The 12934-nt window shown below is 51.4% G+C and overlaps 1 protein-coding gene across 2 annotated transcripts in view; it reads right to left on the minus strand.

The window, feature by feature from the left end:
• Positions 1-277: 277 nt before the first annotated feature.
• Positions 278-12934, minus strand: part of LOC140386678 (cytochrome P450 2J6-like) — a 66772-nt gene continuing 54115 nt past the window's right edge. For both annotated transcript variants that reach the window (XM_072469227.1, XM_072469226.1), the window contains 3 exons: positions 4694-4881; positions 3971-4112; positions 278-3116 (listed from right to left, as the gene is read on the minus strand). In XM_072469227.1, the coding sequence (XP_072325328.1) occupies positions 2935-3116; positions 3971-4112; positions 4694-4881 (512 nt within the window). In that variant the 3' untranslated portion in view covers positions 278-2934. The remainder of the gene's footprint in view (positions 3117-3970; positions 4113-4693; positions 4882-12934) is intronic.

Below are 12934 nucleotides of genomic sequence, written 5' to 3' on the forward strand. Positions count from 1 at the left end.
TCAAGGAAGGCAGAAATGCAAAAACGAGGGCAAATAATACTGCAAAAGCTAGCGGTAAGCTGGAGGATTGGGAGAACTTTAAGGTTCAGCAAAAGGATACTAAAAATCAAATCAAAGGGGTTAAGTTGAACGATGAAAGGAAACTAGCAGAAAACATAAAAACTGATACCAAAAGCTTCTATAAGTAAATAAAGAGGAAGAGAATAGCTAACGTAAATATTGGCCCTTTAGGAGACGATAATGGTGAGGTATTAATGGAGGAGGCACTGAACCAATATTTTCCTTCCGTCTTCATGATTTGATTTATTATTATTGTCACATATATTAGTATACAGTGAAAAGTATTGTTTATTGCATGCTATACAGACAACGCATACCGTACATAGGGAAGGAAGAGGAGACCGCAGAATGTAATGTTGCAGTCATAGCTAGGGTGTAGAGAAAAGATCAACTTAATATGAGGTAGGTCCATTCAAAAGTCTGATGGCAGCAGGGAAGAAGCTGTTCTTGAGTTGGTTGGTACGTGACCTCAAATTTTTGTGTCTTTTTCCTGACGGAAGAAGGTGGAAGGGAGTATGTCCGAGGTGCGTGGGGTCCTTAATTATGCTGGCTGCCTTTCTGGGAATTGTTGACAGAGTCATTGGATGGGAAGCTGATTTGCGTGATGGACTGGGCTACATTCACAACCTTTTGTAGTCTCTTGCAGTCTTGGGCACAGCACGACCCATACCAAGCTGTGATACAACCTGAAAGAATGCTTTCTATGGTGCATCTGGAAAAGTTGGTGAGAGTCGTAGCTGACATGCCAAATTTCCTTAGTCTTCTGAGAAAGTAGAGTCGTTGGTGGGCTTTCTTAACTATAGTGTCGGCATGGGGGTACCAGGATAGGTTGGTGGTGACCTGGACACCTAAAAACCTGAAGCTAATCGATCCTTTCTACTTCATCCCCATTGATGTAGACAGGGGCATATTAACCACGATGCTTCCTGAAGTCAATGACAAGCAACAAAATATGGCAAGGATGGTAGAGGATAATAAAAGTTTTCCAAACGCTACAGTTAATACAGAGGAACTTGGTGCAATAACGATCACTAAGGAGACGGTATTGAATAAACGGATTAAGGACAGATAAGTGTTTTTGGACCAGATGGCCTGCACGATAGGATATTAAGGGAGGTGGCAGCGGAGATAATGGATGCATTGGTTATGATATTTCAGAATTTCCTGGATTCTGGAAGGGTCCCGGTGGACTGGAAACACGCTAATGTGACATCCCTATTCAAAAAGGGAGAGAGGCAAAATGTAGGAAACTATAGAATGGGTAGCTTGACCTCTGTGGTGGGGAAGTTGCTGGAATCAATCATTAAGGAGGAGATAACTGAACGTTTGGAAAGACAAAGCTCCATCCACCATTGTCAGCATGGTTTTCTGAAGGGCAAGTCATGCTTAACAAACTTGCTTGAGTTCTTTGAGGACGTAACCAGCAAGGTGGATAATGGGGAACCTGTGAATGTGGTATATCTAGACTTCCAGAAGGTGTTGATGAGGTGCCGCATAAGAGACTTATCTAGAAGGTGAGATCACAGGAATTGCGGGAAGAGTATTGACTGACAGAAAGCAGAGGGTCAGGAGGACCTCAACTATTTACAATTTATATAAATGATCTGCAAGCATAGCAACATTTGCGGATGATACTAAAATAGGTGGGAAAGCAGGCAGTGGAGAGGAGATTAAAATTTTGCAGATAGATATAGATCGGTTAGGAGATTGGGCCAAAGGTTGGCAAATGAAGTTTAATGTAGATAAGTGTGAGGTTATTAATTTTGGCCGAAAAAATAGAAAGACAAGTTATTATCTAAATGGAAAGCAGATTCAAGATGCGCCTGGGCAGAGGGATCTGGGTGTCTTTCTTCATGAATCTAGAAAGTCAGTATGCAGGTACAGCATGGAATAAAAAATGGAATGTAAGGGTTTATTGCAAAAAGACTGGGTTATAAAAATAGAGAAGTGTTGTTTCAATTGTATAGGGTGTTGGCAAGACCACATCTGGAGTATTGTGTCCAGTTTTGGTCTCCTTATTTGAGGAAGGGTGTGGTGGCATTGAAGGCAGTTCAGAGGAGGTTCATCAAATTGATTCCGGGGAGGAAAAGGTTGATGAATGAGGAGAGATTAAATAGGTTGTGCTCACACTTGCTAGAGTTTAGAAGGATGAGAGGGGATCTAATCGAAGTGTATAAAATACTAAATGGGATTGATAAAGTAAACGTCAACCCTCTTGAAATCTAGAGCAAGAGGTCACAGATATAGGTTGAGAGGCGATAGATTTTAAACTGAGATGAGGAGGAACTACGTCTCGCTGAGGGTGGTGAATTTTTGGAACTCGCTGCCCCACAGTGCGATGAAATCTGAGTCATTAAATGTTTTCAAGAAGGAGATAGATATATTTCTGATAAAAAAAACAGCTCAAAGGGATATGGGCAACAGTTGGGGAGGTGGCCTTTAGACCAGGAAGAGATCAGCCACGATCTGATTGAACGGTAGAGCAGGCTCGAAGGGCTGTATTGTCTATTTCTGCTCTGAAATCTTATGTTCCAATGGTAAAGTGGTTACTGTTACTGTACATCTCAGACCCAGTCCCTAAAATGGGGAGCATAATGGCACTACTGAGGTGGTTTAACGCATTCTCTGGGGATAAGTTAAATTTTGTGAAGAATGAATGTTTTCCGGTTACCCCGGCTGGATGAGGATTTAGATTCCAGACACAAGGGAGCCATGTGCACCACTAGCATGTTCATGAGAAAACTACATCCCAAAACAATACACAACTGTTAGAATTTCATAATTAAGAGAATCGATAACAATTAATGAATAGATTAGTTTGAAATTGAAGAAGATGCATCTCTCCTCACTGCTCCTTAACATCCCCCTTACACCTTATCTGAGTTTAGCACACAGTCGATAAGGAAGAGGGCTCAGGGTAGTTCCATATTTTGCTTCCATGTAGCTTGGTCTTGATTCATTTTCTGGGACGTGGAATGTGAATTGTTGGAGCATGTATGTGAAGAACAGGAATAGTTCAGTCTTTGCCAGCTGCTCCCCCAGACACACACGACGACCTGCCGGGTGAGGAACAAGAGTAGTTAGAAACTGCAGGAGAGAGGTTGGAAGGTCACTGCAGGGTTACGCTGATTGAACAGTGACTGGTTCCCTCACAGTCTTGATCCCACTCTGACAGCACCCCACAGCATCCAACCTCTCTCAGAGCCATTTTCAGCATTTTTAAAACTCAATTTTTAAACCATTTTTCATGGGATGTGGCTATTGCGGACAAGGCCAGCATTTGTTACCCACCCCTAATTGCCCATGAGCATTGCATTTGGTGGTGAGCTTGGACCACTGCAGTCCGCCTGATGGGTTTTCTGTAGTGGTTTAGTACACTGAGGGGCTTGCTAGGCTGTTTCAGAAGGTGGTCAAGAGTCAGTCACATTACTGTGGGTTTGGAGCCACATGTAGGCCAGACCGGGTAAGGAAGGCATTTCCTTTCCTATAGGATGTTAGTGAACCAGATGAGCTTTTAGAACAATCACTAATCATTTCATGGTCACCATTACTGAGATTAGCATTATCTTCCAGATTATATTAATTGTATTTAAAGTTCACCAGCTGCTGTGGTAGGATTTGAGTCATGAACACACAACCATTAGCTTGGGCCACTAGATTACTGCTCCATTAAGTGACATTATTACTCCGCTACTGTCCCCCTTTCAGTCAACATAAAATTAACTTCTTTCAGAATTGGGGTGCCCTTAAGATTCTTTGAGAGCTGAGATCAATTTAGATTGTAATTTCTGGAATCCTCTTTGAGGTCAAGGAAGACCCTGAATCCTACATAGTGATATGGATGGATATCCATGATTAATGAGGGTTGTATATTCCAGTAAATTTTATGATTCCTCAAATCCTGTATTACCTGCAGAGAATGGGAGAAAGGCTTCCTGTTTCACAAACTTCCCCTCAGAGTTGAGGAAGTGACCTGGATTAAACTGATGTGGAGTCGACCAAATGTTCTCATCAAACATGGCGGAGGAAAGGTTTGGAATGATCGTTGTTCCCTAAAAGGTGTTTAAATAAGAAACACATTAGCCAGGACTATATTTGTGAACGGCCATCAGAGCAAATAAGGAAGAGCCTAACATTTGTATTCAGAGAGCAGGATATTGATCCTTCTGGGTTGAGGAGCATAATTCCCTGCTCAAGATGGCTGTCTCTCCTGTTATGGACAGATGGCTTTTAAACCACCTTAATTTCCTGAACATTTAGATGTGTTTGCAGCTCACTAGGTTCAGAAGTGCTTTTATACTCCCAACCATAAACCATCACATCTACCTGTTCACTGCAATCCATGAGCAATCTCACAAGAGATTGAGAAGTATAAATAGAAGCAACTTTTCCTGTCAGGAATTGCTCTTTTACCCAAGGAACGGTATTGGATTTAGAGAAATTGAACTCTTTAAGCAATTTAGGAAGCAGTGTGACCAACTCAGAATCTCCCACTTGCCTAGCATTAACATGGGAAAATAGAAACTGGGGTCGGCCATTTAGCCCTGAAGCCTCTTCCACCGTCATTCGATGAGATGACGCAAATCTGTCAACCAACTCCATATGAAGATCCTTGCCCCACATCCCTTATTACCTTAGGGATTGTGTATCCCATAATCTCTGTATCTCTGTATGTTTGATGAGGAAGTGAAATTGGAACAATATTCCCTAAGCGTTGGGTTTCATGGATAACAGCATTGGTGTACGGCATTTCCTCACGGTCTTCCAATGTTGGCTTTCTTTCCTTCCCAACTACACTGTCGATCTCTTCATGGACTTTAGCTACAGAAGCAAAAGAACAAATTTTGAATATCAGTTGAAACTGGCATTTATTTAGCACCTTCTACAATGTCCAGATGCTCAAAGAGTTTTACCACCAATAAAGCACTTCTTGAAGTGTAATCACTGTCATAATAAAGGAAATACAGCTGTCAATTTGTGCACAGCAATGTCACAATGAGTTAAATACCAAATGATCTGTTTAAATAAATAGCAATCTTGTTGATCATTGGACCATTTTGATCAGTAACAATGTCTATCTATTAATTTACCATTTTAAAATGATTTACAGAGTATAAAATGAAATGTTGCACTGAGGGAGAGAAGGAGGTATTAGAACAGATGGTTGGTCTACGTGTTGGGTTTTAAGGAATGTCTTATCGGACGAAAGCGAGGCAGAGAGTCAGAGAGGTTTTCAGAGAGAATTCTAGAGCTTTGGGCCTGGGTAGCTGAGAGAAGCTCAGTTATCTCAGAGGGTTGTTGGGCTGGAGGAGATCACAGTGATAAGAATGGGCCTAGTTATGGAGGAATTTGTAAACAAGGAGAGGAACTTTCCAATCGAGGCATTTTGGAGTCAGCGGTCAGTGCAGTTCAGCGAGCGTGGTGGGGGATGGGTGAATGGAACTTGGCGAAGTCAGGAAATGGGTGGCAGAGGTTTGGATGGTCTCATATTTCCAGAGGGCAGATGTATTAAAGCTCCTGATAACCAGCTGATGAGGAACAAAACCAGAACTTTCTTGGAATATGTTTATTCACAGAGTGAAGCAGTACAGGTATATACCTCCTGACCCCATTCTATTTATGTGTCAGTAGTATCTCTTTCTATGTGCTCACGTAAACATCCAATCAAGGTCCTCCCCCAGCTGTATGTACATAACTTCAATTGATACAATTAACAGAATGTGGGCAGCCAGCAGTGTGTTAAAATAGTCATAGGGTAATAAAGGCATGAATGAGAGTTTCAGCAGCAGACGGGCTGAGGCAGGGTGGAGTCAGGCAATGCCAGGTAAGTTTTTTTATTTGTTCATGGGATGTGGACATCGCTGGCATTTATTGACCATCTCTGAGAGCATTTAAAAATCAGTCAATCACATTGCTATGGATCTGAAGTCACGTGTAGGCCAGGATACGCAGGGGCAACAGATTTTCTTCATTAAAGAACATTAGTGAACCAGATGTTTTTTTTATGACAATCAATAATGGTTTCATGGTCTTTTCATTTCCAGATTTTTATTTAATTCAAATTTCATCTTCTGTCATGGTGGTATTCGAACACAGGTCCCCAGAGCATGACTCTGGGCCTCCGGATTACCAGTCCAGCGACAACACAACTACGCCACTGCCTTGCTGAACATAGGCGGTCTTAGTGATGACATTCATTGCGGGATCACATATAACACTGAGTGTATGACCAGTCTGATTTAGCCTCAGGAAGATGTCAGGGAGAGGGATGGAGTCATTGATGTGAGAGCAAAGATAATGCCTTTAATTTTCCCAATATTTAAATGGAGAAATCTCTGCTCATCCAGGACTGTATGTTGGGACAAGCAATCTGACAGCTTAGAGTCAGTGCAGGAGTGAATACAGTTGGTGATGAGGTACAGTGGAGTGTTGTCAACATGCCCCTGGAAACAGACATTGGCCAGATTTTAAGTGGCTGAACTGAGCACGCCGCTGACCCGGAAGTGCATTAAATGGTGCAAAAAGACATCGGGAGCGTTTCCCGACGATATTGCGCTTCTGCTTGCTGACAAGGGGGCAATTAAGGCCATTAAAAGCCCAATTAATAGGGGTTTTACAATGCCTGTGTACGTTTTAGCTCATCACACAGTTAAAACTGGTGAGTCCTCATTGTGTTTTTTCTTTCACTCCCTCATCCAAGGGCGTGACACAAGGCCCCCAGAGCAGGAGCAGTTTCTCTTCGATAGAGTTCGTAGCTGTGAGAGTATTGAGTTTAGCTTGAGTTTCCTAGTTTTATTTTAGCAATTGGAGCATGACTTTCAGCGTTACAGGACTTCCCGAGAAGTCCCTGAGGATTGGAGGATAATGTGCCATCATTTGCAAAGCAACGGTCGTCTACATCTGATCCAATGGGGACAGTGCACTCTGCTGCTGGGACCTCCTTTGATGTGGAAGAGGGAGATGGGGAGGCCAGGTGAGTGCAGGCAGTGTCCCAGGCAGAGACCTGTAAGAGAAGAGGCACAGGCCCAGTTGGTGCAGGGCCAGCAGGGAGGCCAAGGTAGGAGGGGATGTTGAAGACACCATTGCCCAGTGGTTAGAGTACACAGGCAGTGTACCATCCACCTGCATGTTGGAGGTCAAGTGCCACAAGAGGCTCCGCCTCTCCAGGGACACAGTGACACCTCTCTGCGATATGATAGATCCTGCACTTGCCTCCAAATGCATGGGGGGACGGGGGGTCACCCCATGTTGGTGGCTTTGAAGGTCACAGTGATCCTCAACTTCCATGCCTTCGGCTAATTTCAGGACTCGGTCGGGGATCTGAACTTTCATCAACAGAAAGGGGCACGACTTGATGAATGTGCAGATTGTCTCCGACAACAGGACACAGATTCTACAACTTTGTGCCCGTTATCGAGGGAGCTCACACAAGGCACACATCTTGCGGTATTCCCAAGTATCAAGGATGTTTGCTGCACCTGATGTTTGCTGCACCTGCAAATTTGGGTGGCTGGCTCCTGGGTGACAAGGATTATCCCTTGAAGAGGGGGCTGATGATCCCACTCATCACCCAAAAACTGAGGCAGAGGAGAGCTACAACGGGAGTCATCATCCATAAGGGTGGTGGTGGAAAGGACCATAAGGTTACTCAACATGGGCTTCAGATGACTTGACTGATTCGGAGCATCATTACAATCTGCCAGAGCGTGGTTCCCTCATAATTGTTGTGTGCTGTGCCCTGCACAGTCTCGGTCCAAGAAGGGGGACCCAGTTGAGGCTGCAGAGAGTGAGACGGGATCACAGGCCAGGGAGAATGACTCCTGTGATGGGTCGGAGGATGATTCTGGGAATGTACAGAGTGAGGACTTCCTCCCAAGTGAGGAAAAGTAAATTGGATGCGGGACAGTCGGAGTCGAGAGCGATGTGTCCCTCATCAAATCTTCGGAAAGTGGGAGGTGAGCCCCCACCACCTGAGAAAATTTGGCCAAAGTTAACTTTTCAGCTCTGTGACCTTTCATCAGAAAAGTTTAAAAAAGTAATAAATTTTGAGCAGGTGGGATAAGGACATAGAAAGATGTGTGATCAGGGGCGAGATTCTCCGACCCCCCACCGGGTCGGAGAATCGCCGTGGGCCATTGTGAATCCCGCCCCCGCCGCCCGCCGAATTCTCCAAAGGGAGAAAAGCCGGCGGGGCGTCAATCGCAACGCACACCTTGGAGAATGGCACGGGTGGGCGCAAGGCAATGGATTTCGGGGCTGCCGATATTCTCCCGTCCGGATGGGCCGAAGTCCCGCCGACGTGATCACGGGTCACGTCGGCGTAAATCAAACCACCTGTTAATTGGCGTCAACCAGTGCTCATGGTTGACGCCGACCAGCGTGGAGGTGGGTGACGGCCTGGGGGGTTGGCCGCTGGAGAGGCGATGGCGTGGCCGCAGTCTGTATGTGTGGGGGAGAGGTGTGTGTAGGGTTGTGTGTGTGTGTGTGCGGCGGGGGGGGGGGGGGGGGGGGGGGTGGTTAGAGTGGGCTGGGCTCCGGGGGAGTGCCGGGAGGGGGGGTGAGTGCCGGGGACGGGAGGATGACTGCCAGGGAGGGGGACGGGGGGTCCGTGCCAGGGAGGGGGGTGGGGGTCTGTGCCGGGGAGTGTGGGGGGGGTCCGTGCCGGGGAGGGGGACGGGGTGGGGTCCGTGCCGGGGAGGGGGACGGGGGGGTCCATGCCGGGGAGGGGGACGAGGTCCATGCCGGGGAGGGGGATGGGGACGGGGGGCATCCGTGCCGGGGAGGGGGACTGGGTCTGTGCCAGGGAGGGGGATGGGGGACGGGGTCCGTGCCGGGGAGGGGGGGTGCGAGGGCAAGTGAGTTGGTCCACCTGTCCAGGTGCCAGCCTCCAACAGTCGGACCCATGCGGTCCATGCCACCTGGCTGGGGGGGGGGAGGAGGGGGTATGGGCAATGATGACATGTCGCCCCCCCCCCCCCGCACAGGCCGTCATGTTTTCCAGTCAGCCAGCGAGGCTGGAGGGACACCTGGCCGACAGGACGAGGAGGGGGAGGATGACGTCGCAGCCCCACGGCAACGGAGGCACCCGAGGACGCCCCGTGTGTACCGGCCCCGGCTGTCATACCAGGACCTCACAGACCGGGAATGCAGGAGGAGACTCCGGATGAGCCGGGAAACTGTGACACACATCTGCCACCTGCTGCCGCACCTGTCACCGCGTGGCACTGGCGGGGGACACCCTCTCCCCGTGTCCGTCAAGGTTACGGTGGCCCTGAACTTTTATGCAACGGGGTCATTCCAGGCACCGAGTGGGGACCTGTCCGGCATATCGCAGACATCGGTGCACCGGTGCATCCGGGCAGTGACAGACGCCCTATATGCCATTGCGCACCGCTACATCCACTTCCCTGTGGACCTGGCCAGCCAAGATGCCCGGGCCGTGGGCTTCTCTGCCGTGGCCGGGATCCCCATGGTCCAGGGAGCGATTGATGGGATGCACGTCGCCGTGCGGCCACCTGCAGATAACAGGGCCGTGTTCACCAATAGGAAGGGAACCTATTCGATGAACGTACAGGTGGTCTGCGACCACCGCATGAAGATCCTGCACATCTGCGCCCGTTACCCGGGCAGTGTACACGACTCATACGTGTTGTCGCGGTCATCAATCCCCGGCATGTACGTGGGACGCCATCCCCGGCTGAGGGGCTGGTTGCTGGGCGACAGGGGCTACCCATTGCGATCGTGGCTGATGACGCCTATACGGAGGCCACGCAATGAGGCGGAGAACCGCTACAATGATGCCCATGTAGCGACAAGGGGAGTGATAGAGAGGTGCTTTGGCGTGCTGAAGATGCGTTTCAGGTGCCTGGACCTCTCTGGGGGCGCCCTCCAGTATCGGTCAGATAGGGTCGGCCGCATCATTGTGGTGTGCTGCGTCCTGCACAACATAGCCCAGCAGAGGGGCGATGTGCCGCAGGCAGAGGAGGGCGGAGTGGAGGAGCAGCAGGAAGAGGCGCAGTCCTCCCCAGATGAGGGGGATGGGGGCAATGGTCAGGGCAGACGGGCTAGACACGGGCGGGTGGCTGTCCACCATTACCAGCTGGCCCAGCGGGCACAGGACAGACTGATAGCCGCCCGCTTCACTGACTAGATGGGCGTGGGAATCGGGTAGTATGGCCACAGACCGCACACCATGGCAACAGCCGACCACCCCCACCCCCCACCCATCCACCCACCCAGCAGCCTCACCCCCCTCCCCAACCCCACCCACCCCACCCGCATACACACCACCCCCACATTGCCGATCCACCTGCGGCACAACGGCCGGGCTCACACAGTTGCGGGTGGATGCGTGTTTATTGCAGGCCATGGAGGATGATGACAACCCGCCCTGCGATGAGCTCCTGGCTCCACATCGTTGGACTATGTCTGAGCCATGGCCACAGTACCACCATCCACCCGGACCATCCCTGCATGCGGCTGTGACACTGCAGCGCACGGTCCCGTCCTCTGCCCGGGGGGATGTTGATGGCGGCCCAGGGGGAAGTGGCAGACTCACCTGGGGCTGAGGTAAGACCACCCCTCACACACACACTTGCGCTCAACGTACATGACACCCCCGCACGCTTTGGACAGAGCACAAAGGCAGCTTCTGTAGGTGTAACATTGACATTAATAACGAACGGAGTTCATGTACGTGCCCTAGCCCCTAAAACTCATCTGTGCCCTGCACCCGTGCCAACTTACTCAGTGTCTAATTGTTTGGCCTTACAGGCCCTTTGACTACACCTAGGTGGTTCCCCAGACGGTACAGCAGAACTGGAGGTGGACTCCTGTGATTCCTGCCCTCTGACACGGGATCCCTTTGGCGGCCGTTTCCTGGGGCGTCCTGGCCTAGATGGGCCAGGCTGCGGCCCGGGCGACTGGGATGGCGAGCTGCCAGCCTGTCCTGCCCGTTGCCCACCCGATGCACCTGGGACGGAAGGGGGGGAGCCCGAGGTGTTGAGGTGTTCCGGGACCTCCCCTACAATGGGACCCGGAACAGGCCCCAGCACCTCTTCCTCCCTCGGGGTGCCCGATGGCCCCCAGGCCTCTACATGGGTGGGGGATGCGAACGGACTGGCCATCCGATGCCCCCCCGACATCTGGCGCTGCCAGTCCTGGAGGCCCGTGCTGGTATCGACAGGGGTCTGCAGGTTTGCAGCCATGGAGCTCAGGGAGTTGGCAATCCCTGTCTGTGACTGTGCGACGCCGGCTAGCACATGGGCAATGGCGCCGATGCCCTCAGCGATGGCCTGCTGAGACTGGGCCATGGCCTGCTGAGACTGGGCCATGGCCTGCAGAGACTGTGCCACGGAGTTGAGTCCCTCTGCCATCTGCCGCTGGCGCTGGCTCATGGCCTCCTGTGAGAGGGCAGCCATGTCCTGGGCCACAGACGCTGCCTGCACGGAAAGCCCCAGGCCTCTTAAACCGCTCCCCATGTCTGACACCGTCGCACCCATTGCCTCCACCGCGGACACCACCCGTGCGGTGTCGGCCTGGGTGGCACGCATGACCGGCACCACTGCCAGCTCCTGGACACGGGTGGACTCCTCCACCTGCGACTGCAGCCGCTGCAAGCCGGCCGTTACCCTCTTCGCTCGTCTCAGGTTCGGTGGTTGCATCGGATCTATGTGTAGGTGTGGTAACTCCAGGAACCCGGGATCCATCTGGGCGGCAGATGTTCGCTTGCGCCGGGCTGCCCTCCGACCGCCCGGCCCCTCTGCTGCTCCTAACTCCACCTGCTGTACCGGGACAGCTGTGTTGTGCGCACCAGTGAGTGTACCGGACGCCTCATGACTAAAGTGCCCAACCGAGGTGAGTGTTTCTGCGATGGTGGAGGGTGTTGGTGACAGCAGTGGTGTTGTGTCGTGCGTATCGTCCGACTCTGAGTCCATGGCACTTTGGGGTGGCGGTTCGTCTCCGCCCATCCAATCTGTGTCACTGTCCTGTATTTCAGTTTCCTGGGTAGGGGTGTCCTGGGTAGGGGTGTCCTGGGTAGGGGTGTCCTGGGTTGGCTGTGACGGGGGCCCATGGCTGCCCCTCTCGTCGCTGGGTGGCACACGCCTGCGTCGCCGCACCCGCATGAGACGGGGGCACCGTCTCCCTGTTGCTCCAGGCCTCTCCGTCTCCCATGGTCTCCGAGGGGCATCGTGCGGGCGTCGCATGCCAGAGGGTCCGGGTCTCTCCGTCTCCAGTGGTCTCCGAGGGGCATCGTGCGGGCGTCGCATGCCAGAGGGTCTGGGTCTCTCCGTCTCCCGTGGTCTCCGAGGGGCATCGTGCGGGCGGTCTGCATCTGCGGGGATGGGTGCCTTGACGTTTGCTCCTGCGATACACAATGAAGCATGCATGGTTAGATACGCAGGCGGTGATCAGGTGATATGGGGAGGGGGGATATGGGGGAGGGGGGATATGGGGGAGGGGGGATATGAGGACGGGCTGTCGGTGGCTCACTTGCTGGTGGGCCCCTGACCTCTGCATCAGCAACCACCCGGTCCTCAGGTCCGCCAGCCAGTTCCAGGGCCCTTCCCTCATGTTCGGTCAGTGGGCCTCTCATCAGCTGGGCCTCCTCAAGTCCTCACATGCTCCCTGGTGTTGTGTGCGCGCTTCTCCGATGGGTGGTGGTGGCAGGGGTAAAAGGCAACAGTGTTAGACAGGTATATGAATGCACGCCATCGGTTGTGCGTATATTGCAGAGGTTAAGGTTAGGGCTGGATTCACTTGGGGAAATGGGGGAAGGCGGATATGGGGGAGGGGGATATGGGGATATGGGGAGGGGGGGATATGGGGAGGGGGGATATGGGGGATATGGGGGAGGGGGGAAATGGGGGAGGGG

Source organism: Scyliorhinus torazame, chromosome 12 (genome assembly GCF_047496885.1).
Source record: "Scyliorhinus torazame isolate Kashiwa2021f chromosome 12, sScyTor2.1, whole genome shotgun sequence".
Taxonomy (NCBI): domain Eukaryota; kingdom Metazoa; phylum Chordata; class Chondrichthyes; order Carcharhiniformes; family Scyliorhinidae; genus Scyliorhinus; species Scyliorhinus torazame.